Raw genomic sequence first — 27,952 nt, 5'->3', positions numbered from 1 at the left:
TCTCTGAAAGTTGCTTAATCATCCAAGTATAGTGTACAATCTTAAATTGGCAGGCAGTTTCATACAGACAAAAGCTACAGCTGACACACATTGTATTCACATTGTAAAAGACTTTAGAGGTGCACTAAGCAATGTTAAGTGGTTTCTAAGCTAAAACATTTTTTTTGCAAGAGTATGCAACGATTTCCCACATTATTTGCTCAGTGGACACACAACACACCAGAAGCAAACCAGAGGCTCACTTGACAGACACAAAAGGAGAAGTAAGGACGACTCTCTGGTCAGAATGACGGGCCTTCAAATTCTCACGCTCTGCCTGATTGCAGGTAAGATTGATGCATAGACACAAGAGAATGCAGCCCTCACAATTTCTCTCAGTGGAGTCTTTTCTCCCATAATTACCTCATCATGGTGCATATAATAATTAATTATCAAATAACATAATTATACAGCAGCTATAACAGCTATGTAAGCAGCTATTTGACCGGGGGGATTGTAAACATGACATCTGAAAACTGTGGTGTACCGTTTCAATGTGAAAAGTTTTATTTGTTGGTAAACATTCCATCTGACAAAAAAAGAGAGACAACAACATGACGGTGCATGTCATCAACAGCTGTGGTGAGCTGCATCGATGTGAAAGGTTTTGTTGGAGGAACCATCAGGATCAAGTGTGAATACGACATGATGTACTCAAGCTACAAGAAGTACTTTTGTAAGGGCCAAAATGGCCTTAGCTGTACGGACCTAGTCAAGACTTCTGCTCAAGAGACATTGCACGAGCATGGCAGGTTTTCCCTCAACGACAGCCATATGGGTCACTTCACCGTTCAGATGACTGACCTCAGCCTGCAAGACAGCGGGATGTACCAGTGTGCTGTGGATATTAAGAACGAATTAGATCAGTACACTGAGATAAACCTACATGGTAGGTTTGATTTTTTATAAATCAGCTTTGAGAAACTGTGTTTTTTTCTGAAGCTTTGATAAAATATGTATTTATATTATATTATATGTATATGTATTTATATCTAACTATATTATATTATGATATGAAACTAATCAGCATCAACCACCATTACAACTTGCATGGTTGTGAAATGTTACTGACAACTACTCATTGCAATGTAGCCTAATTCATGGGATGGCGTAACCTACTGTTACGCAATATTGTTCTTTATTTATAATATCGACGTTTACAAGAAATTTGACTGGCCAGTGCATTTATATTATCAAAATATGTGTTATTGTTTGTGTTGTTTGTTTCAGTTGCAGAAAAGGCCAGAGACTTGAGAAAGAGGTGCAAGGTAAAGATGAGGGTGGACTCATATTTTTTCACAAATATAAATATTCTGTATTCTTTTTTTTTTTTTAAGAAAATTTTTTGGGCTTTTTGCCTTTATTTGTATAGGACAGTGGAGAGGAAATGACCGCAGGTCAGACTCGAACCTGGGTCCTCATGGGCACTCAGACCCGTGTATGGCACGAGCGCTGTAGCCTGTTGCGCCACAGCGCCCCCAAATATTCTGTATTCTTTTGCACAAATAACCATTGCAGCGATGTTTTTAATGTGTAACTAGAGACATGTTATATTTGCAGCGCAGGACAAGGTCAGTTTCACACTGAGAAATTTTATTTGAGAGATTTATTTTTGCGGCACTGTGTGGCGGTCATATTTTGTACCACTTTGCGATACCTCTAGTTAAGCAGTAAGCCCTGAGAAAATAGCAAAGCTAGTCCCGTGAATATTGCACAGCTAGACGATATGGAATGGCCTCTCGGGCTCATTGCTTAAATAAAGAATTGCACTGTTGGGGAAAGCACAAGATGTTTGGTGTCAGAGTGAACATGGAGGGAGTATGAATATGAATAGACGCAGAATATGACCGAAGATGCCATTGCTACAGTATGTGCTCCACCTGAAATAAATGAGCTATCTAAATGCAGCCAGCACATTTAGATAGTATCTATCTATCTATCTATCTATCTATCTATCTATCTATCTAAATGTGCTGGCTGCAACAGCGTTCCGTGGCATATAGTCATTTGGTGTCCCGCTGTGGCATACCGGTTCCGCTACAGAACATTAGGACGGAACATATACAAACACATCTAGCCCAGTGACCTTCAGTGACTTGTGTTACCCTTGTTGTAGGAGGCAGACGTGGAATGCATACTGAAATTTCTGGATGAAATGGAGCAGGAGGCTTATGAAACAGCAACTCTTCCATTAAAGGTAAGGCCCACCTACAAATGATGCCTCAGGTAGTCAGCATAAGATGCACTTATTCAAAGGGTACGAGTTTGACAGCGTATTTTGCAAACAGTGAATGTGGACACTAGCAGTAAGATGCACAAAGTGAGCAGTGTCAGGCTAAACTAGGCCGGATTGAGCTTTTAGTAACAGGGTGGGCCATATGATTTGTCATCTTAATTATCATGAAGGATTCATAATGCTTCTTTTTCGTTTTTATATTCCCTTATGCCTTATCCTCATTTCAGTAATAATGTAGTGAATCGATATTCATTAAAGCATGGTAAATATGTATACTTTATTTTCCGCACTATAGGATTATAGGATACTGGATTATAAGGCGCACTGTCAATGAATGGTCTATCTTCGAACTAGACCATTGATAACATACCTCTCATGTTTCAATGCGTGCACTCAGTGGCTCTGGCGTGTGGCGCTTCTTTGATAGCACTTAGCTAGCCCACTTCATTCATCTGGATTCAAACAGAGATGAAGTTAGCAGGGGCCAAACACCTCCATGTTTTCTCGTATGAAAATACAGTTACACGGGTAGCTACACAATCAAGTATGGTCAGACAAAATAAAACCTGGGTGCATTTCTGACCGGGTAAGAGGGATAACTATGTTGTGTGGCGGAATAACACTTGGGAGCACTTTGACTCGGCGCAGTAATATCTTCACTCTTGCACTTTCAGTTTCACTTTGGAGTGAGGTCATTACTGCGCCGAGTCGAAGTGCTCCCAAGTATTATTCCGCCACACAATATAGTTAACCCTCGTACCTGTTTAGAAATGCAAGAGGTATGTATCAACTTGTCCTACAGTAGTTAACGGAATAGCATAGTTTAATATGAAAAAATGGTGGAGTTTTCCTGTAAGCAAAACAAAACAGTCAGATAAGTCATTAAGTCAAACTTTTTCAAACGTGTTGATAATAACTCTCAACATTGTTCAAACGTTAGTGAGCGTATTTACAATAACACCAAACCTTGTTCAATTGTAACACGTTCAAAAACACAGTCTGATACCTCTAAATCAAACGTTAGCATAGTCACAATAACTCTCAACATTGCTCAAACTTTAATGAGCGTCACAATAAGTCCCAGAATGAATCCAGTATACTGTAAGGCGCTCTGGATTATATGGCGCAGTGTCGTAAAGCTTAAGGGTGCCTTATAGTGCGGAAAATACGGTACATTGTTAAAAAGTAACTATAATGTATTACATTCACTGATATACATTTAGACATGCTGTCATAGTTTGCTGTGATAAGGCTGTTTATGATGTTGTTAAGCCTTACAGTTTTGAATTTCTACAATGCATCATAAAGTTTTTTTTGTAACTGCCAATTCCTTCCCTCTTTCCTCCCTGTAATAGGAGGTGTCCAGTCTGCTGGACGTTTTGCTGGAGGCTCCCCAAGAGAGTCTGGCCTCGAGGGGAGAGGATGTGCTCCAGTCCACTGAGAAGCTGGTGTCAAGATTGGTGGAGCCCACACATACTCAGTCCCGCAGAAACCTCAGCACCAACACCACAGGTACTGGAAGGTGGGAGGCCATTAGTTAACTGATGCTACACTTCCTAAACATTGTTGATCAACTTGCTCAGCCTTAAAAGAACTTGGAGGATTTGCATTGAGCATATCCAGTGGATTTTGTTGGACTTTTTAAAAAGTCAGTTCAAGTTAGTTCAAGTTGACAGGGATTCAGCAAATGCTTTTATTCAAAGTGGCCTGTTTGCCCAATACTGCGTCGGGAATCAATTGATTGCGAAGCCGCTGAGCACGTTGACTTTTCCTGCTATTCTCACATAACAGAGATGGAGATCCTGAGCATCGGGACAAACACCACCCTGACGACACTGCATCCTCTGATCACGACTAACGTCTCTCTGGATATCGACCTCCTCAGAATCGCCCAGAACAACAATGGTACGCCAGTGACTACACCACCTACTGTACTACACACATCTCCACACTGCTGTTGACAGGACATCGACTACACCACCTCCACACATCAACTACACCACCTACGCACATCTGTTGACAGGACTACACCACCTCCACACTTCTCCACACTGCTGTTGACTGGACTACACCACCTACTGTACACATATTTCCACACTGCTGTTGACAGGACTACACAGCTAGGTCCTCTGAGACAAATCGCATATACAGCGGCTTATTCTCAGCAGTCGAGGTAACGTCATAGCCTGACCGACTGATCGGTCAACCTGAGGGCTCGATTCTTGAAGTGGCCATTGCGAGTGTGTGTCCCTTGAATATATTATGCCTGATCAAAAGAGTTCATTTTGTTTTGATTCTGGCCTTCAGGTGCTGCATCTGTGGTCTTCATGGTCTACAAGGACATGCAGGAGGTCCTGAATACCAGCTTCTTCAACACAGGGCATGGCCACAGTGCATCTGCAATAATGTCTAATGTGGTCTCTGTCGTCTTGCCCCATATACTCAACAAGACTCTCCTGAGTCCAGTGAACCTCACCATACATCTCAGAGTTGGTTTTTAAAACATAATGTTTTTCTTTATAACCAATACTCACTGCTAAAGCCTTGGACACCTCAGGATTGATTTACATTTTGTTTCATTTGTGAAGAATGAAAGAAAATGGAATCAAAGATCAAATTATGTTGTGAAATGTATTTTCATTGTTAGAGTAAAAATGTACCTTGTTTGTTACAAATATGTTGGGGTTGTTTTTGTCAGCGGACACACCCCAAGGAGAAGCTCTCCTGTGTCTACTGGAATGTCAGTGCTTGGATTGAGGACGGCTGCCACGTCAGTGAGAGCAACTCCACACACACAGTCTGCTCCTGTCTACACCTCTCCACCTTCGCCCTGATCATGACAGTTGATCAGACCCTGGAGGTAATATGTTTTAACAATAAACCCCGAGAGGCCGTAGGGTAGCCCGACCAGCCAGACCCACATCAAGATGTAGGGTCTGGCAACTCACCATAGGCAGGGCTCAATCAGAGGGGTGGGATAAACAGTTGTCTTTCAAATTCCCTCTCCGCAACAGGATAACGCTAAACGAATCATCGTCTTGTTTTCAAGTAGAAGGATGCGTTACCATCTTAACTTCTTAGGGTTACGCTAGGGGCGTCTAGATTTCTAGGCTAGCCGCAGGGTTCACTGATTTAAGAACAGAGCGGGGCGTTGCACAGTGTGCAAGTGGAGTAAACCACCCTTACTGTAGCTCTTCTGAAATCAGTTTAACCCACGGACTCGAGTGGCTTATTGATTTTTTTGAACGGTTACTACATTTACCTGGTCAAATTTGATAAAATAAAGGCACAGCAATGAGAAATGTAACAATTCATTCATAGATTATCATTATTCCGCCAAGAAATACATTTCCTCTATCAGAACGGTTGCCAAGCAACATCAAGACGCAGGTACTGCACTTTAGAATCAATTTAGGCAGACATTATTTAAACCCGGGTGCAAATAGAAATGCTGATATTTACACCCGGTTGTAAATAGGCAATTCTATTTACACCCGGATGTCTATCGACAGCACTTTTTACACCCGGGTGTCACCCGGGTGTAATCAAAAATACTATTTACACCCGGGTGTCTATAATCAACAACACTATTTACACCTGGGTGTCTATAATGGACAACATTATTTACACCTGGGTGTAAATAATCAACATCACTACAGTATTTAACCCAACACTGCTTGATGTGCCAGGGATTTGGATTTTGCCCTGCACTTCAGGATGGAAATCTGCACATCTATCTTTCTTGCTTCCTGTCCACGTTTGCTGGGTCCCATCAAAAACTAGCTTATTACAGTTTTTGCCCGTTGCTTGAACACATTTTGCAAAACTTCGCTCACTGTGCCAAAACTCTACACACAAGTAAACATAACACAACACTAGGAAATATACCTTTCACATCTATGTCAAATTGAAACTCTACTATCAGTACCTAAACTCTGCTATCAAAACCTAACAATCCCTTGTCAAAATATAACTCTGGTGACAAAATGAAACACACTTGCATCATATGCATACATTTTCAGATCGGGAGGAACACGCTAGTCTACTTTATATAAAACATATTTGCTTGAATCCCTGTTGCAAAACTTCGATCATTGTGCCAAAACTCTAAACACACGTAAACATGACACAACACTGGGAAATATAGCCTACCATTCACATCACCATTTCCAATGGCAAAACTGAGGGCTTTTTGTAGATGGCTGATTGGTGTTCTGTTTTGCAAGTAAGTGCGTTCAGGTGTGTATTTGAGAGGTTGCAATTACCCGATGTGTTTTGTATTTTGGATATATGTGTTTAACAAATGGTACTCTGAGATTTCATTTTTGAACGAAGTGTCTATGTATGACATAGAGAGTAGTATGCAGGACCAAGTGTGTTCCTTAAAGGAGTAAGTGTGTTGCAGAATTGAAACTAGAGTGCAAAGCAGCACTTTTGTTTAAGGTATAGGTACATGTGTTTGAGATATTGCAACAAAACTTCAAGTTGTGATACTTTAGTCTAAGCATGGGTCTATAGTGTTCAAGCAACGGGCAAAAACTGTAAATCCAAAAGTCGCACCCCGATCGTTGGTCTGATTGGTTGGAGGACTATTCAAAAGTCATTTGAACTACAGTATGTCCGTTGATCACACCTCGTGTGCAGTAGAAGTGCAGACTCCACAGATTAACTGTGTTGAACTTGAAAGATTGAGCTTACTATGGTGATTACCAGACTAGATGAATGCAACATTTTACTACATATCTGGTACAGTGACCTAGCCTGGGGGCAGCTGAACTACATCATACATACGCCTACATCATTTTCCAGCGGGAAGTTCGGTCTGGCATTGCTCCGTTATCATACCAATCAATTTGTCTTATCGCATTACGCAATGATGACCAGATGCTGTAAACAACAGTGACGTTCGGGCTTAGGTTGATTTTGATTGCAACAGAAACGCTATGGCTATGAATGCATTCCATGCAGTTTGGCCTTTCATTTAGCTTACATGAAAACGGAGGTGTTATCACAGATTCACACAACTATTTCTGAACACGACGTAGATATGTGGGAAGACTTTGGTTTCACTTTCATTTTCACCAAATCGACTGTTGAACCCTTTTTTAAAACGTTTTCATGTCTTTAAACCCATTCCATAGCCTTACCCCACAAATTAAAATACTGAAACCGAACATAGTTGTTCTAAAATACTGAAACCGAACATAGTTGTTCTATTACTGAACCTTTTAAAATTAGATTCTCCCCTTAAATCATAATACCCTCTTGAATAATGAACCATTTCTGAATATTCCCTGGGAGCTATTACTTTTTGCTCTCTGCATTATCTGTACTGTTTGGTATACTATAATGTCAGTGAATTTAAAAAAAAATTGACTGTAGAAATAGAGTGTGGTCCAGATATCCAACTTTGTGAAAAAATGCGTACTGCTACACCCTTCCCCAGCTGTTCATTACATATTTGTACAGTTTGAAGGAATTGTTTTTAAAAAACAAGGGAGGGGAAATGTTTTCCAAATAGCCTACCTACCCTGCTATAGGCCATTTCGTTATCAGGTGTTGTACAAGACAGATACTGACCCAATAACTTTCAAAAAAGACTAGAAGATACAGCATACGTTATTGGCTATTTCGTTGCTCTGTTTGTTTAGGTCTATCCAATGAGTGCAGAGCCGCCCTGCATTAGTTGTAACACACCCCATAACCACAGCTGAATTGATTAGTTTCAGACATTCTGACCAGAATTTTGAGGATGACGTAGTCGGGTTAATAGTGACCGATGCCTCGTGTTCTTCTTTCCCAGAGACACCCTGTGGTGGACGTTCTGAACACCATCTTGGTGCTGATTGGCCTGGTGTTCCTGGCCCTGGCTGTGATGACCTTTGCCCTCTGTCGCTGGAACCCCAGGGTGTCCAACGTGGCTCGTCTGAACCTGTGTGTGTGTCTGCTGCTGGCTCAACCCCTCTTCCTGCTCACCCAGAGCTTCCTCCACCTCATCTGGTCCCATGAGGTGCTGTCTCTCTCAACCCCCCTGGATTCTAGATGGTCTCATAGGCAATGAACTGAAGACCTCTCCCTCTCTCACTTATGTAGATGTTGTCTTACAGGGTTGTGTCTGAATTTTGGCACTAAATAATATAGGTTTACAGTCTGGGGACAGTCACAGGCATCAAGGCACAGACATACCTCAGCACCTTGTTCAGAAACATCATTATTATTATTATTATTATTATTGATATTGATTATTCAGATTTTGCTGTTGTTATTGTTGACAAAGTCCTGGAAAATATGATCACCTCTCTCTCTACCTCTCTCTCTCTCTCTCTGTTGATCTCTCTATCTCTAGGTGTTGTGTAAGCTGTTGTCAGGAGTCCTGCATTTCCTCTTCCTGTGCTGTTTCGTGTGGATGTCCATAGAGGCTGTGCTGCTCTTCCTGTCTGTAAGGAAGCTCAGGCAGGTCAAACCTAACGAGCGGGCGGGTCTACATTGGAAACTCAGCATCCTCATTGGCTATGGGATCCCGCTGGTCATAGTGGGTGTGTCTGCTGGAGTAAGACCTGATGGATATGGCAGTGAGGAGTAAGTAAGAGGAGGGCGGGGTTTGCAGTGATTGACAGGAGCTTAACATTCTAAAAACATGTTTTATATCACAATTCAATTAAATCACCATTATGCACTAAATTTAAATTGTACATTTGTAATTGTGTTTCACATAGATGCTGGCTCAAGACAGTGGATGGGTTCAAATGGAGTTTTCTTGGCCCTGTGTGCTTCATCCTTGTTGTGGGTATCAAATTTAAAACAATGATTTAACCATTAACCAGGGTACAAAACAAAACAATTAGTATATTACGAGGAGGTGAGTGGAGTGTTTCTGAAGCTGTAGGTGTGGTAGTGTAGTAGTTAAGGAGCTGGGCTAGCGTGCACTATTCCCAGCGCCCACCATTGTGCCACTGAGTAATAGTCTGGTTTTCACCATACTGTACTTAACCTCAATCTTTTAAGATTGAACATTAGTCTGGGTAGGCTGCACTTTGATTCTATAGCACAAGAGGTGTGATCAATGAGCATCGTTGTACGCTTGGATAGTCCTTCAACCAATCAGACCAATGATCCGGTGCTCCTTTTGGATGAGCTAGTTTCTGATTGGAGCCAAAGGTTCTGGCAGTAAACAGAGGAGATAGATCTGCTGGTTTCCAGCCTGAGCTGCCAGGCGAAATTTAAATTCCCCAGAAGTTCAGGAAGAGTTCACCCAGCCTAACTGAGTAAGGCACTTAACCCCAAATTGCTCCGGGGACAATGTTATCCCTTGCAATATAGTTGACGTATGTCTGTCACTCCCGACAAAAAAAGGTCTCTGCTAAATGTAATGTAATGTAGTCTCTCTCTCTCTCTCCTGGGATGTCATTCTAGGGCAACATCATACTCTTCCTCATAATCTTCCTCACTATCTACTCCACCCTGAAGGAGGCACGCAGTGAGGCGTCAACAGTGAAATACAACAGGTAACAAGGTGCTACCTATCAAAACACATGTACACAATCACACACACATACAAGACCTTCAAAGATTAATTTGTCACCTTTCATTCGTACATATTCCTCTGTCCTGCAGAGTCGAACAGACGGACACAAACACACACAAACGCGCGCACACACACACACACACACTCAAAGGCTAATTTCATTCGTACATACTCCTCTCTCCTGAAGAGTCCTGCAGGACACACACACACACACACACACACTCAAAGGCTAATTTCATTCGTACATATTCCTCTCTCCTGAAGAGTCCTGCAGGACACACACACACACACACACACACACACACACACACACACACACACACACACACACACACACACACACACACACACACACTCAAAGGCTAATTTCATTCGTACATATTCCTCTCTCCTGAAGAGTCCTGCAGGACACACACACACACACACACACACACACACACACACACACACACACACACACACACACACACACACACACACACACTCAAAGACTAATTTCATTCGTACATATTCCTCTCTCCTGCAGAGTCCTGCTGTTTAAAATCATGATGCAGTTCATCATCTTCGGTTGCCCCTGGACACTAGGCCTGTTAGCGTCCCACAGCCAGGTTCTAGAGGTTCTCTTCCTGTTGCTCACCTCACAGCAAGGAACCGCCATCTTTGTGATCCACTGCCTTCTCAATACAGAGGTACAGTACAAGTATGGGGACATGAAGAAATGTGCCACCATCTACAGCACCATCTACAGGCCAATGGGTGTACAGTCACTAAATGCACACATAAACTCATTTATTTTATGCCCCCCCCCCCCCCCCCCATGGATGAAATTCCACAAAACTGTGCATACTTCCAGAGGATGTCAGGTTGATCATATACATGAAATTTGGTGCAGTTCATATCATTTAATTTGAAGATTTTCATTTTTTACCATGGGGGTGCACATCACAAACGACTGGTTAGCTGGCAGTATGGGGGTGGAGTGGCCCCCAGGGACCAAATGAAACATTTCTGGAAAAGTCTACTGGGGCTACACCACCAATTTTTATCTGCCCCGGTGTTGTCTCGGGAATCATTGATCAAAAAATCAGGAAGTAGATGACGGAGAAAAAAGAAAAAAAATGTTGAAAATCATGATCACTAGCGGCGGTCATAATAAAACCATTGATTTTGTGTTCATCATGTTATAAACTGAACTTTGGGCACTATATTTTATAACCTTAGCACATAATCTAGCATGAAGTTGAAGTGTGTGTGTGTGTGTGTGTGTGTGTGTGTGTGTGTGTGTGTGTGTGTGTGTGTGTGTGTGTGTGTGTGTGTGTGTGTGTGTGTGTTCAGGTGCGTAGCCAGTACAGGACGTGGTGGAAGAGGTTTGGTCCAGCCGTTAAACAGACAGGCTCCTGCAGTGGGACTTCAGTGTCTGTGGACCTGAAGCAGCAGCAGACCGGAGGAGACACAGTGTCCAGCACACCCTCCGTCACGCTCACTACACTCACCACACTCAGACCTGCTAAAGACGGCACGGTGTCATGGGACAAGATCGACTAGCACACACACAAACACACACACACACACACACACACACACACTCACCTCACTCAGACCTACTAAAGATGGCACGGTGTCATGGGACAAGATCGACTAGCACACACACAAACACACACACACACACACACACACACACACACACACACACACACACACACACACACACACACACCACACTCACCTCACTCAGACCTGCTAAAGACGGCACGGTGTCATGGGACAAGATGGACTAGCACACACACACACACACACACACACACACACACACACACACACACACACACACACACACACACACCACTCTCACCTCACTCAGACCTGCTAAAGACGGCACGGTGTCATGGGACAAGATGGACTAGCACACACACAAACACACACACACACACACACACACACACCACTCTCACCTCACTCAGACCTGCTAAAGACGGCACGGTGTCATGGGACAAGATGGACTAGCACACACACACACACACACACACACACACACACACACACCACACTCACCTCACTCACACCTGCTAAAGACGGCACGGTGTCATGGGACAAGATGGACTAGCACACACACACACACACACACACACACACACACACACACACACACACACACACACACACCACACTCACCTCACTCAGACCTGCTAAAGATGGCACGGTGTCATGGGACAAGATGGACTAGCACACACACACACACACACACACACACACACACACACACTACACTCACCTCACTCAGACCTGCTAAAGACGGCACGGTGTCATGGGACAAGATGGACTAGCACACACACACACACACACACACACACACACTCACCACACTCACCTCACTCAGACATGCTAAAGACGGCACGGTGTCATGGGACAAGATGGACTATAGCACACACACACACACACACACACACACACCACACACTCACTTCACTCAGACCTGCTAAAGACGGCACGGTGTCATGGGACAAGATCGACTAGCACACACGCACACCCACATGCACGCATACACTTACACACACACACACACACACACACACACACACACACACATACACATTGCAACAAAACATTACTGAATAATAGTAAAAATCTCACAATATTATAAAAAATCTGAAAGTTATAGGACAAAACAATGCACATTATAATGATTATCCATGATGGATGAAATGGATCCAACAATTCATGTGAATATGTAAATCTGTCACTAGAAATGCTAAGGAATTATGAAAATGCAAAAACTATTATGTTTATTACACTGAGTAAAAGCAGATAATATAGAGATACTTATAATGGTGTGGCTAGGGTACATATGATGGTTGCTATGCCAAATAAAGTGGTAGCTATGATGGTTTCCAGGGTAAACTTGTTGGTTGCTATGATGGCTGCTAGGTTTACATCATAGTTTGGTTGCTAGGTTGTTGCTAGGGTAATAAAGATTGTTACTAGGGTGTTGCTAGGGTACATACTGTATGGTGGATGCTATTCCAAATACAGCTGCTGCTATGCTGGTTGCTAGGGTAATTATGTTGGTTGCTATGTTGATTGACATTCTTCATGGCTGAATGAGGGGAGGCACCATGTCAGCACGTTTCAGTCGTTTTGCAAAAGTGGATCTGCAGTGCATCTGTGTCAGAGCAAAGCATATTTCGTTGTGTGGAAACGTACAATCACTCAAAAGACACCACCACACAGTGTTGATGGTGGGAACAGATGAGTGTGTGACCAAAGAGTATGATGCTATCGCTTCTAGGAATCTGGCTTAGAGGGGGTTGGGCAAGACCAAGCAGCAACATTCTAATCAGCACAATGAAGCCAACCCGGAAGTTTGAAAAGCTGCAAAATAACAAACATCTGCTAGGGGTGAAGATAGCTAATGTCCAGAGACCCCAATGTTAAAATGTCCGTTTTCACACCGTAAATTCATGTTTTTACAGGTTGGCCCCATGGACTTTCATTGTATTTTTCGGTAGTTTCCGAGTGCTTGACAAGTGTGAGGGGGATGTTTTTTTTTCTAACTTCGTGACTAATTCTAGATCGTGTTCAGATGTATGACAAATAAGGGATAACTAGATTGGTAGTGGAATGAAATCTGACTTCTCGGCTGTGATCGTACACACCACACCATACATATACAGCCTCCTTCCATTCCCCTATTTTGAGCCTCAAAACCGATCTTAAGATGTGGGTGAGACATGATGAGGTTATTACAAAGCAAAGATGACAATCATGCATTGACAGATGGTTCTCTCTCTCTCTCTTTCCCTCATTGAGAGAAAGAGTGACTGTGTGTGTGCCATCTGTCAACAATGTTTGTCTTTTCTCTCTTTCTCTCTTATCCATCTACTGTATATATTATTGCTAAACTTTCTGGCTCTTTCACTCTTATTCAGTTATGTTGCTTGTTATTAGTATAGTATAGTATTATGTGTGTGTGTGTGTGTGTGTGTGTGTGTGTGTGTGTGTTTGTAACTTGTCGTTTCTTTGCCATATCTGGTTTCAGCAGAATATCTGTAGATGACAAGACAACATTAGTTCCTCTTTCTCTCTTGTTCAGGTGCAGTTGATTAGACATTTTAATCCAGATAAACATGGGCATTAAAGTGAGGTTTCAATGGCTTCATGTAGTTCAAGTGTTTCACAAAGCATTTGGCAAGGGGGTTTTCAATTATCGCACCTGTTCAACTCTGGATGATTGGAAGACGGCAGCTTTGGATCCTTTTTGTAGGCGAACTTCAGAGGTCTATTAGAAGAACTAACACAACGCAACAATCCAACATAGCCAACTGCCAGCCTCAGCAAGGAGGAGCTGGAAAAGGCAGAAAAACCTGGACACTCCAGCTGCAGTCTACTCCTGACTCAATGAGATGTCATAGAATTTAGTTTGCACTGAATACTTTTTAAATTCCTTTCCCACGCTATTCATTAAAATAAAATGTATAAAAAATACTAAAAAAATAAATTCTTTTTTTTTTCTTCTTTTTTTTGTAATGCAATGTTTATTGATTTTTCAACATAGAGACGTACACAGCATTTCTCAGTAATGGTCAAATGTTCCCTTAACGTAGCTGGCCGTAACACTATTCAGGAACTTGTCACTGACGAGCATAACAGCAGCAGTGATGGTGCGTTTCTCCATTGGCTGATGACTGATGCGTATATCCTGTAAAGGTCAAAACAACATTTGTCATCCTTTGTGTCTACTTCTCTGTGTCATAACCTCTTAATCAAGAGTGTTTGCTGAGCGAGAGAAGGCAGGTTCAGGGATGCTGGTTTGTCTCAATGCTGGGGGAATGCCAACCATTCACCTCTTCTGTAAGTAACTTTTCATCAAATACGTGAAGCCATTTCATTATAGTAAATCAGAATGTAAAACAATGAAAAAATGGAACAGAAATAATAAATGTGAATGTCTTGGTTTGCAGGATTTGTTTGTGTGATCTTATAAAACGTGGTACTTGTGCTTAATTCCGAGTTTGTTTATTTTAATGCAATATTACCTTGCCTGCATGTCATTGTACAAAAGGAAAAAAAGGACATTTACTCGTGTCCACAACGTATTCAAGAGTGATTCAACATGAGAAATAAAGTCAAGTTAATGGACCAATAAAATAGAGTAAAATAACAGTTGGGAGAGAAATGCCAAGTGGCTGACATAAGTTTATATAAGCATTTATAAGCCAAAAACAATGGAGCGGGGGCCAATGTAACCCCCCTAACTGGGGCATACGGACAAGACATGTATTATCGTAACTGTGCTTCCTGTCTTACAGGGGGTGTCATGCTTCTGCTAACAGTCGGAAGAGTCACCCTTTCTACTGAACTTGGTGAGGAAATAGGAAACCGTCACAGATCACTTTCCCACGAGGTTTCAATAATATTCAGCAATGGATATAACAATATAATAGGTACATAGATAGATAGATAGATGCATCAAATGAAGTTGAACCTTTTCAACTTTTTCTGTTACTTTCCCTTACCGCTCTACCTTGACATTATGCTATACTATGTTGTTGTGCGTCAATGTGACTAAAATGTGACAACATTTAGATCAATACAAAATGGATGGATAGCCAGACAGATCAGAGTTAATTGCCTGTATGTTGACATGACAGCGTTCTTCTAGAAACTCAATACACAGGGTTGCCCTCAGACATTTGCAGGTCCTACCGCAACCTCTCGGACCCGTGGCGGAACTACGCCTTCTCCTCCGACAGCTTCCCAGGCTATCCCAAGTCCGACTCGGACATGACCCCAGGCTGGTACCGCTTCATCGGCATCGGTGGGAACGTCCTGACCCAAACCTGCTCCTACAAGAGCACCCTCAGTGTGGGGGGGTCATCCAACCCCCTTTCTTTGTGCGAGGGTCATAGCTACCCCCGAGTGGGCGAGGGTGGGAAAGCCATGAGTCTTTGCAACCGTGTGTCCGAGACCTGCAGCCTCTCCATAAACGTCACTGCGTGCATTGGCGGGTTCTATCTCTATCAGCTCTTCCGCACAGATGGTGTGTTCGTCACAAGTAAGAAATCACTACTTCCATTACAGCAGTGTGTTGTGTGCTAGGTTTTATTTATTTAAAGGATAAATATTTAAATTAGCTTTGAAAACAAAGGGAAAGGGCTAAATTAACAGTAAAGTTCTGGCAACAATGAGTTTTGCGAGAACTTTGCCACTAGTTTGCCATAGTGACAAAATTGTGTTCGCCAGTGATTTGCCACCACACTTTGCCAATAACAGCAAACTTCCAGGGAACTTCGGGTGATGAAACCAATTTGCATAATATGACATTGCTGCAAATTTGCTGCAAAATTGTCAAAAGGCAACCGCGCCTGTTTGCCAGAAACCTGAAATCTCTGCAAAGGTTAAGTTCTCAACAATGTTAAGCTTACAAAAAAAGAAGTATTTTCATCTCTCCAGTTGTATTTTCCCATGTTTGTACTTCTGTCACTGAATAATTATTATTTTCATTTTCAGGTCACAGTTCCTGTGACGTGTCCTCTTGTGGTGAGAACGCCGTGTGTGACTCGGTCGGCTGTGTCTGTCGGCATGGCTTTGGTATTCCCTCCCACTTCCTCCCCACGGGAGACTCTTATGGATGTAAAGGTGAGGCCTATAGCCTAACGAGCTAGACCCACATCAAGATGGAGGGTCTAGGAACTCACCATAGTCAGGGCTCAATCAGAGGGGTGGGATAAACGGTTGTCTTTCAAAAGGCCTCTCCAGCCCAGAACCTTTGGCTCCAATCAGAATCTAGCTTATCCAAAAGACGCACTGGATCGTTGGTCTGATTGGTTGAAGGACTATCCAAGCGTACAGAGTCATTTGAACAATACCCATTGATTACACCTCTTGTGCAGAAACAAAGCGCAAAAGATTGAGCTTAAAAGATTGAGCTTAGTATAGTGATAGCCCGACTAAGGGGGGTTCTTTGGCCGGCTGCTTTAAACATGTTATACGAACTGCGGCGGCAGTCATGATCGTAATTTTCGGTATGTGCACCACGGAATAGGCGATTTGGAACAACACTTACCTGTAGAACCTGTGCACTTAGCAAGTGCGGACAGTGTACTTCCTTGAAGTGTACTTGTGGAAGTACGAATATCGGAACAAGCCGATGGTGATAGCCAGACTACATACAATCTATAGCAGCAAGAAAATATTAATCATGTTCTTGTTTGTTTGTTTGTTTGTCTATTTAGTTCTGGCATCGTCATGCCCACAGCTCTGTGGAGCCAACGCTCAATGCCAGTACATCCTAGACCAATTCAAGTGCTCATGTGATTCTGGATTTAGAGAATCTACGTCGGGCACTTTCACCTGCACAGGTGAGCAACAAAATAACGTCACCCATACGTTTCTTCACTCTAACTTCACCTATTCCACCTAAGCATATCTAAGAGTTGCCTTTTGTAATCATGGAGTTCACATCATCATCAAGTGCAAATTTGTGTGAAATTCTTGAATTTCCCCTTGGGGATCAATAAAGTATCTATCTATCTATCTATCTATCTATCTATCTATCTATCTAAATTATCAGCACAAGTTAACTCAAATTGATTGATTGTTAATTGTAGGTTATCAAATCAGTTGAAGTGCTTGTAGGATTATAAACGATTGTAATCCTAATCTCTTTAGATGCGAACGAGTGTGCTGAGAGCCCTGAAATCTGTGGTCGTGATAGATTAGCGTCGTGCATCAACACACTTGGCGGCTTCCACTGCGAGTGTCCCAGTGGATACATCCCCACCCCCGACCTCGACTGGAGGATAAATGTCACTGTGTGCAAAGGTGAGAAGGACACTGGAACCGCAGTTAGTACAACACAACACAGCACATCACAATTTAGAACAATACCACATACCACAGCATATCAGAACTGAGAACAATACAACATAACACAGCACATCACAACTTAGAACAATACCACATACCACAGCATATCAGAACTTAGAACAATACCACATAACACAGCATATCAGAATTTAGAACAATACAACATAACACAGCACATCATAACTTAGAGCAATACAACATAACATAGCACATTATGTCACATGTACAACACAGCATAACACAGCATATCAGAACTTAGAACTATACAACATAACACAGCACATCACAACTTAGAACAATACCACATAACACAGCATATCAGAATTTAGAGCAATACCACATACCACAGCATATCAGAACTTAGAACTATACAACATAACACAGCACATCACAACTTAGAACAATACCACATAACACAGCATATCAGAACTTAGAACTATACAACATAACACAGCACATCACAACTTAGAACAATACCACATACCACAGCATATCAGAACTTAGAGCAATACAACATAACATAGCACATTATGTCACATGTACAACACAGCATAACACAGCACAATATGACACAGTACAACATAACATAACACAACACATCATAATACAGTACAACACAACATAACTCAGCACATCTTAAAGAGACCCTATGCAACTTTTTCATAGTCATAAAATCGCTTAGAAATCGTTGTTTTGCTTGACTGACCAGTTTTATCTTAAACAGTAATATTTCCTCCCGCCCCCAGTGTCCCTATCCGCTATTGCAACCTTGCAGTTTGTTCAGGAGACGATCGCTCCCTGTTTACATCTGGAAGGCTGAGACGCATAAGGAACAAGAAGAACCACACTTGCAATTTATATATTTATATATAGCCTATATATGTATAAATACACACGCTAAAGCAGTCGGGTAAGCTCTGCAGAGAAATATGCAAGCATAAAACGAGCGAAAATGAAAACAGAAACTTGAGATGAAATCGCCAATCCTGCATAGTTTCTCTTTAACTTAGAACAAAACAACATAACATAGCACAATATAAGAACATAACAACATATAAATATCATATTGTTGCTGCTACAATGTAGCATAATGTAAAATAATCCAATATGACAAAACACATCAAAGAGTGACATATAAAAAGAAAATGAATATCTGGTATGTGCAACTGGAATATATAGCAGGTTGCACTAAACAGGAAGAGATGCACTCATGGCCTGCATCAAACCATCCTTGGCCCAGATCTAGCCTCAGCTCTATAGCGACATGACTTGTCTTTGGCCAGAGGTTGCTGTGGTTTTCTCAGCACGTTAAGTCAATGTCAATTATAAAGCACATTTTAAAAACAACAGCAACATTGTTTTCTGAAACCCCTTCTTGTATGTCTCCTTATTTCCAGTGCTGAACCTCTACATACCCATAGAGAAGGTAGGCTACATGATGTTGTTGCTGATTTGTATCAGAGTTGAACTTGTACATACCCATAGAGAAGGTAGGGTACATGATGTTGTTAAAAAATTAGCATTGTACGTGCTATTTTGCATATTTACCAAGGATTTCAATTTAAAGAAAGAGAATGCAAATGCATGGTGGGCTACTTAATGTATATACTGTATTTCATTACATACACTCCCATTATATCAAATGAATATAACAGAAGAAAAGAGCATGTCAGCCAAGTGTGAATCAGACCAACACTGTCCAAAATATAGTCAGCTCAGTGAGGGGAGGAGACTTGGAAACTACTTGGCAGGGTTAGACTTTTCATGCTGATACATTCATAGGTAAAATATATCAGACATCAGAATGAATGTCCCAAAATGACCTGACATGGGATCGGATGAGCCTGTAGGTCTGCTCTGTGTTTGGGCTAGAGTTAGGGTGTTGATCTGACATGATCTGTTCTGTATTTGAAGGGGAAGGCGAAGGGAGTGGATCACCTGCTTGGGATGATAGAGAATATGACATCAGATAAACTGCCGGTTCAGGTAAACATAAGCCAACACACACACACACACACACACACACACACACACACACACACACACACACACACACACAGAGACAAATCTACATCTTGTGGTGAAGCTGATTACTATATCACAGGAGGATTCTGGTGATTTTTCACATACTGCAGTTCACACTTGTAATTCACAATTCATTACCTAGGTCAAGTTGCTGCAGCCAACGATTACAGCTGCAGGCAGCTGTAGCTGTAGCTGTTGGATGCAGTCGGAATTCTCCTTAAGGTCATGTTTTGCTAAAAGATTAGCCTAGACATGTGAGCGCATTAGCCTGGCTAGCGCCTACCACTTCTCAAATGAGACGTGGTCTGGCAACCAGACGTTAATTTTCTCGTATTTGGAAAAAATGCCCAGATCCGTTCATTGGGTGCCACGGATGTCTATCAAATGCGTCTGTGCATAGCTCATCATGGTCTTGCTTTCCCCCCTGTTCTGTGATTGGTCCCCTATCTCATATATAGGGGACCAGGGGATAGTGAGAGAGAGAGTGGTGGAGAGAGAGAGTGAGAGAATTGGTTTTCCTCTGGTCACCTTTCCCCTTATTCCCAACAGACGGTCACCTTACTGCTGGACCGGTTGGCCGACGATGAGCACCACAGCCGCCCAGTGCTCCACTGGAACAGCGTGCTGGACTCCATGAAGAGGCTGGTGTCCCAGCTGGTGACCGGCCCGCTCGCCTGGAAGAACACCAGCTTCACCAGCAACACCTCAGGTGTGCACCCCAATGAGTATGCTAGCTAAGTGTGCAGTAGGCTAGCTAAAGTGTGCACCCCAATCAGAATTCTAGCTAAGTGTGCAGTATGCTAGCTAAGGTGTGCACCCCAATCAGAATTCTAGCTAAGTGTGCTGTGCACCTCAATCAGTGTGCTAGCTAAGTGTGCACCCCAATCATAATGTTAGCTAAGGTGTGCACCCCAATCAGTGTGCTAGCTAATGTGTGCACCCCGATCATTATGTTAGCTAAGGTACGTGCACCCCAATCAGTGTGCTAGCTAAGTGTGCACCCCAATCATTATGTTAGCTAAGGTGTGCACCCCAATCAGTGTGCTAGCTAAGGTGTGCATCCCGATCAGTGTGCTAGCTAAGGTGTGCACCCCAATCAGTGTGCTAGCTAAGGTGTGCACCCCAATCAGTGTACTAGCTAAGGTGTGCATCCCGATCAGTGTGCTAGCTAAGGTGTGCACCCCAATCAGTGTGCTAGCTAAGATGTGCACCCTAATGAGTATGTTAGATAAGGTGTGCACCCTAAGGAGTATGTTAGCTAAGGGGTGCATCCTAATCAGTATGTTAGCTTAGATGTGCACTCTAATGAGTAGGCCTACGGTAATCAAAGGCTTGGGTCTCTGAGACTGCATTTACATGTAGGAAAACTCATATATTTTCATGCAGTTTTGCCCTCCATTTACAAGTTTTATGAGGTTTTATCGCTGAAAACTATTATTTCTGAAAACTTTTGTTATGATATCTCCATGATGTGTAGGCTACACACATTTAGTATCAACCTGTTCTCCCTGTTCCCTCTTTGTTATTTCAGAGGTGCAGATACTCTCTGTCGACCCACATGACGATCTGAAAGGACCATCTGTACTGAGAGCATCAGGAGTTTCAATGAACATCAACCTCCTGGGAATAGCCAAGAACAATGATAGTACTGATCTCCTAAATCAATGGAATTGACTCAATGTCTCGACGCCACATTGTCGCTATATTACATCAATTATACCACAAATTCATTCTTTAAATGTGTCAAATGTGTGTCACAAATACGGTATAGATACAGTGCCCTCCATACGTATTGGAACACATGCTAAAGTTGACATGCTATGGAGTTAACATAGGGGTTCCAATACTTATGATCAGAGGTGGAAAAGATTCTAATTAGCACAACTCTTCAGCCAGGGTGTGCAGCTAATTGATGAGATCACCTGTGTTACAGTAAGTGCACAGGTAGAACCAAAACATGATTTACTTTCTGAAGCTGGAGTTCTCCACCTCTGCTTATGACCCCGGTATTTTAAGGAAAAAGATGATTTTATATTCCTTTTCTTTGTCACCTTTAGCATGTGTTCCAGTACTTAAAGATGATTTTATATTCCTCTTCATAGTCAACTTTACTGTGTTCCAGTACTTATAGAGGGCACAGTATGTATTCATATAGCAAAGAAAGGGGCGCTTTGATGTGAAGCAATGTGGCTTGCTTAACTTAATCTGGCAAAACTTGAGAGGCTCAAACAGCTGATGGATGTGTTTTAAATGTACAGTATGAACCTTTTTATTGTCTAGTCATACCCCTTAAACATCTATCATATTGTAGATTTGTCATATATCTATGAGTTGTTTTAAAAGAGAAATTATGCATCTCAAACATTTATTCTGTGTAATGTTTTAGAAGTGGCGACTGTGGCGTTTATGACATACAGCCACATGATGGACGTCCTGGATGCCAGCTTCTTCCGCACGAAGAGGGACACCACTAAGACCATGATGTCCCGAGTGGTGTCTGCCACACTGCCTGGTACTGCGAACACCACACTGCCCAGTCCTGTCCAGTTCACGTTTCAGCATGTCACCGTGAGTGCACCGGTTATTTTCCTCAATAAGCATTTTATTTATTTTTTATTTTATAGAAAAATAATAAAAAAAACATACTTCAGGAGTTTAAGAGTAAATCAGAAAGCAGAAATATAATTAGAGATAGATAAATAGGCCAATTGCAAACCTCTGTGCACATGTCTTGGTATATTCTGTTTTAAAGGAGATACATGTAGGTTTTGTTATTGTTGTTTTTATTTAAATATCAACCATCCTCCGTCCTTATTGTAAGTCAGTGTAGCATCAAAAAAAGATTGAAGCTCACTCGATCACTCTCACTTTAGAATATTTGGTCAGAATAGCCATTGCAGCTTTGCTTCTACAGCAGGCAATCAGATTCAGCACATGGTTATTCAATCAGAGTAAGAATGGAATACACCACCTCTTTCATTCCAATTAAAATTGTCATTGGATTGCCAGTTTTAATTCTTTTTTTTTATAGATAATTTTTTTGGGCTTTTTTTGCCTTTAATTGGACAGGACAGTAGAGAGTATGACAGGAAACGAGTGGGAGAGAGAGTAGGGGTGGGATCCGGAAAGGACCACGGGGCGGAAATCGAACTGATCAAGACGTTTACAGTATATGTGTCATTCCTATTTTCGATTGAGTCATTATTCCGAATCTAATCGGAGTAAAAGTGTCTATGTAAACTCTCCTATTGAAAAAAGTGAAGTTGACTGGTATTTAGAGGACGTCTCTACTTTGGCCTGGTTGACAACAGGCCTTAGAACATAGAGGAAAGCTCTCCTGTGTGTTCTGGAACGTCAGCGCCTGGATCGAGGACGGCTGCTACGTCAGTGAGACCAACTCCACACACACAGTCTGCTCCTGTCTACACCTCTCCACCTTCGCCCTGATCATGCAGACAGCCGACACATTCCTGGTGAGACAAAATGTTATCCACCATGTTTATAACAAGGAAGCTACACCAGGCACGTGACTGAAGCGTTACGTTCGGGATGCATAAAATCCATTTGAGAAGACTGGTCTATTTTTTTCCAATGTACGCGCCGCTGTCACCTAAAGCCTACCTTACACTGACAAGATTTTGGAAAGATTCTTGAAAGATTGTAGTCTTTTGAGTAAAGCTTGAATGATGGGCATTAGTTCAAAGACTACAATCTTTCAAGAATCTTTCCCAAATCTTGTCAGTGTAAGGTAGGCTTTAGATGTAGCTACTTCCATTGATTATATTGGAAGTTAATTGTTTCAGATGATGCCACCCGAACGGAGCGCTTCAGTTACACGCCTGGTGTAGCATCCCTGCTGCAGGTCCATAAAGGGTAAAGCCTATTTTAAAGGGACACTTCACCGATTAGCATTAAGCTTTGTATCTTTAGCAAACAAGTCATGTTGTTGAATGGTCATGCATCATTCCCTCTGTCTGCCTTGAGATGGGAGAAATACGGATTTCAATGTTGGACTTCCTGCTTTCAATGATGTAAAAATCATCATTCATGGGTTTCATTGAAATCCATATTTCTCCCTTCGGGATCTGTAGGTTGACTATGGTATCTGATCCCCCCCCCCCCCCCCCCCCCCCCCCAGAATGATCCAATCTTGGATGTTCTGAACACCATCTTGGTGCTGATTGGCCTGGTGTTCCTGGCCCTGGCTGTGATGACCTTTGCCCTCTGTCGCTGGAACCCCAGGGTGTCCAACGTGGCTCGTCTGAACCTGTGTGTGTGTCTGCTGCTGGCTCAACCCCTCTTCCTGCTCACACAGAGCTTCCTCCACCTCATCTGGTCCCATGAGGTGCATTTCTTACTGCAACCTTCACTTAACAATCATAAGATTGTTGTAGGGTTAACTAGTGTGAATTGAGTGTTACTCTCTCTCTCTCTCTCTCTCTCTCTCTCTCTGTCTATCTATCTATCTCTAGGTGTTGTGTAAGCTGCTTTCAGGAGTCCTGCATTTTCTCTTCCTGTGCTGTTTCGTGTGGATGTCCATAGAGGCTGTGCTGCTCTTCCTGTCTGTACGGAAGCTCAAGCAGATCAAACCTAACGAGCGGGCGGGGCCACACTTTGCATCTCTCTTCCTGATTGGCTATGGGGTTCCCCTGCTCATTGTGGCTGTGTCTGCAGGTGTAATGCCAGAGGGATATGGAAGCATGCAGTAAGTAGCTTGGCATGTGGGTTTACAAATGAATAGACTCTGTGGCTGTGTCCAGAAGTCAAGCGTGCACGCTGGATAGTACCTTCTTTCCAGTAGCGTCTTAGTTAGCTTGCTCCTCAGTATGCGTCCCTACCTACATTTGGACAGCACTAACTAGTTGGCGTCACCTGACTCGGAGAGGGGGGTGTGTTGACAATTTGCATGACGTGTGGAGCTTGACCTGCGCTGCGCAATGGATTATGGGATACCTGAGGGCAAAAAAAGATGCATCGATGCACGCTTGGAAATCACACCAAACGAAGTACCCAACTAGTGAGTGCGCTTGACTTTCGGACAGTCTATTCTGACGTAATTTTCAGAAAATGCACACTGCCCAGCGTGCATACTGATGTTTCAGACACAGCCTGGGATTCTGAACAAAAACATTGTGTCATAGCTATGTAGACTGTAATGCCATCATTCTGAAGGTAGGAGGCACACTAACAAAGACAGAGCACCATTGATCAGACCATGAGATTTATATAATATGATGTGGAAGCTTTGTCAATTTGTCTGTTTGTGTGCTTCCAAGCTTCCATATTATATGGAATATTATGGGAGCTTATGTCGTCCCAAACAGTTGGGGGGAATAAACAGCTATACCTTTGTCAATTTGACTGGTTGTGTGTGCAGGTGTTGGCTGAGCACTAAGGCAGGCTTCATCTGGAGTTTCCTTGGACCTGTGGCCTTCATTCTCACCGTAAGTAGGACATGCGAAGGGGTTTGGACAACAACATACTCCTCCTTTACCCTCCTTTTAAGACCCAGCGATTTTAACAAAGATGCTCTCCATGCTCCCTTACGTTGGTATAGGCCATATAAAAGAGTATGAGTACACCCAGATCCACTGTATTAACTCAGAATGGTCATCAGGCTTATGGGTTTAGGCTTTCAGTTGTAATGTTCCAGGTGTAAAGTTCAAAACCAACGCAGATACTTTGAAATTAAAATTAGTTGGATTTTAGCGCAATGCTCTACAATATGTTTATGACTTTAAAAACTTGTTTTTTTGTTGGTGTTTTATGTATTTTATCGGTGCCACCGCTAGGCAATGCTAGGGTCTATCTGTCATTTATTTTGAGGATTTCATCATATTGTGATTCCGCCATCAGTGTGTGAATGGGTGAATGTGAGGCATGATAGGTAAAGCGCTTTGGGTGCTTGTAGAAGCCGATAAAAAAAGCACTATATAAATGCAGTCCATTTACCATTTACCATTCCTTGTTATTGCTGTTGAATCCATGGAAACAGTACAACAGTAAGATACTTCTGATTTTTTTTTACCTCTTCAGGGAAATATCGTGCTCTTCTTTGTCATCGTCCTCATCCTGTTCTTCACTCTCAGGGGGGCGCAGAGTGCGGTGTCAAAGGTCAAATACAACAGGTGAGATACGATCAACCACACCTGTACACTACACACACAGGATGCCTCTCATTTGGGCTTTTATACGTCCTCCCTCGCTCCTCGGGCCTCGATCCTCACTGATGGGGCGAAAACAATGGGATAGTCTATCCAATGTTAGTTTTGGGAATGCCCCTCGAGGATCGAGCATCGAGGATCGAGAAAGCAGGTCGAGAAGCACCTACAGAGACAGTTGAGACAACACTGAATGGGTGCTGAAAAATAATGCTGACTTCCATTAAAAATGAACCTTTGATAAGCAGACAAGCATTTAAGCACATGGCCACAAGCCAAACAGTCAAGCACTTTTCATTCCGGTAGTGACTGCTAGCAAAAAGTAGCAGATGTGTTGTTCTATGGTTAAGGTTATGGTTATGGTACTATGCTACTCAGAAGCATTTGTCCAAAAGGACATACAAATATAAACAATACAATAATTAATTTAACAGTAACATTTTAAAAGTTGGTCAGACTACATCAGGGAGAATAGCAATAATAAACAACTATGTCAATTTAATCAATAGCCTAATGAAAATAAACTTTGCAAATAAAGGAGAATAGCAAATAAATAATAAGTTCCATTCAATCCATAATATGATAACAATAACAATGGCATGGTAAGGCTACATTAAGAAGAATATATACTAAACATGTCAATTCAATCAACGGCCTAGTGAAAATAAACAATACTATAATATACAAACCATAACCTATAAGAAGCGCTTATAATAAACTAAGTGTTAGTTATAATAAACTAAGTTGCACAGATATGCCTTTAGACCCCTCTTGAACGATCCAAAACTAATATGGTTCCCTCAGTCTCTTGTTAAGTTTCTTAGAGTGCTGATCAAACCAATATCTATGTAAAAGAGAGGAGAAACAGTACAAATTGATTTCATTACACACATGACGCTTTTTGACACGACGAAAAGTGAAAAGGTCAAGTGGCTCATGTACTGTACACATTAAACATATGCTAGGTCACACAGCAATCAGCATGGTAAAAAAGGTAAAAAAAAAAAAAGAAATGTTTTGTGTCAATGCAGGATCTTGGCGATCAAACTGCTGTTCCAGTTTTTCGTGCTGGGCTGTCCATGGGTGTTGGGGTTCTTCGTGAGGTCGGGCCCAGCAGTGGAGGTTCTCTTTGTGCTGTTGAACTCCCAGCAGGGAACCTTCATCTTTCTGATCCATTGTGCCCTCAACAACGAGGTGAGAACCGGAACTCAAGTGTTGGGTGGATTTCTGGGGTAGATAGACCCAGAGCCATAGAAAGAGAGAGTTGTGACACTCTTTGATGTTGCCGCCACACAATCAAAAGTTCCAATAAACCTGTGCTGAATGGCTGAATCCCAGGAGGGTGGGATATACTTCTGGAGGCTGAAAGGTGTAATCAATTAACTCATTGACTACTGACCAAGAGATTGGCTGTAAATAGTTCCAAAAGTCCCATAATGAGGAAATAGCCTGGGAGTGTCGCCACGCTGTTTTATCTACCGCTCTGGATAGACCTAGATGGAAGTTTGTACAATATTCTTGTGATTGAAATACAGACATAACCACATTTCATTACAAATGTGTGTGTGTGTGTATGTGTGTGTGTGTGTGTCTGCTACTGTGTGTGTGTGTGTGTGTGTGTGTGTGTGTGTGTGTGTCTGCTACTGTGTGTGTGTGTGTGTGTGTGTGTGTGTGTCTGCTACTGTGTGTGTGTGTGTGTGTGTGTGTGTGTGTGTGTGTCTGTTACTGTGTGTGTGTGTGTGTCTGCTACTGTGTGTGTGTGTGTGTGTGTGTGTGTGTGTGTGCGTGTGCGTGTGCGTGTGCGCGTGCGTGCGTGCGTGTGTGTCTGCTACTGTGTGTGTGTGTGCGTGTGCGTGTGCGTGTGCGTGTGCGCGTGTGTGTGTGTGTGTGTGTGTGTGCGCGTGCGCGTGTGTGTGTGTGCGTGTGTCCATCCGTCCGCCTGTGTCCAGGTGCGGCTCCAGTACCGGAGCTGGTTGCAGGGCTTCCTCCCCCACAGGAAGTTGTCCAGCGCCACCGCCTCCACCACTGTGTCTCCATCCTCCAGAGAGGAACGAGCGTCCGGCGACCAAGACACTCCCACATAGACAGGGAACAGACAGA

General features: G+C 42.5%; 2 protein-coding genes and 1 long non-coding RNA gene across 3 annotated transcripts; all 3 read left to right on the top strand.

Moving 5' to 3' along the window:
• The first annotated feature begins 286 nt into the window (after positions 1-286).
• Positions 287-11,345, top strand: LOC134077222 (adhesion G protein-coupled receptor E3-like). Its single transcript, XM_062532700.1, has 14 exons — positions 287-326; positions 617-928; positions 1,270-1,307; positions 2,156-2,236; positions 3,631-3,787; positions 4,067-4,180; positions 4,583-4,764; positions 4,974-5,135; positions 8,079-8,285; positions 8,622-8,854; positions 8,992-9,058; positions 9,689-9,780; positions 10,327-10,489; positions 11,136-11,345. Exons 1-14 carry the CDS (start codon positions 287-289, stop codon positions 11,343-11,345), a joined length of 2,058 nt encoding a protein of 685 aa, XP_062388684.1.
• Positions 11,346-20,348: 9,003 nt separating this feature from the next.
• LOC134084646 (uncharacterized) lies at positions 20,349-22,249 on the top strand. The gene is made up of 3 exons (XR_009939758.1): positions 20,349-20,400; positions 21,223-21,336; positions 22,078-22,249. It is a non-coding gene; the product is annotated as an uncharacterized LOC134084646 (long non-coding RNA).
• A 2-nt stretch (positions 22,250-22,251) lies between these two features.
• Positions 22,252-25,823, top strand: LOC134077215 (putative adhesion G protein-coupled receptor E4P). The gene is made up of 6 exons (XM_062532687.1): positions 22,252-22,259; positions 23,050-23,164; positions 23,830-24,036; positions 24,164-24,396; positions 25,069-25,135; positions 25,728-25,823. The coding sequence occupies exons 1-6, from the start codon at positions 22,252-22,254 to the stop codon at positions 25,821-25,823; spliced, it is 726 nt and encodes a 241-aa protein (XP_062388671.1).
• Positions 25,824-27,952: the final 2,129 nt, after the last annotated feature.

This window comes from Sardina pilchardus, chromosome 1 (assembly GCF_963854185.1).
Source record: "Sardina pilchardus chromosome 1, fSarPil1.1, whole genome shotgun sequence".
Classification (NCBI taxonomy): domain Eukaryota; kingdom Metazoa; phylum Chordata; class Actinopteri; order Clupeiformes; family Clupeidae; genus Sardina; species Sardina pilchardus.
Note: the sequence above shows the minus strand (reverse complement) of the source record. Positions and strands in the feature narration are given on the sequence as shown.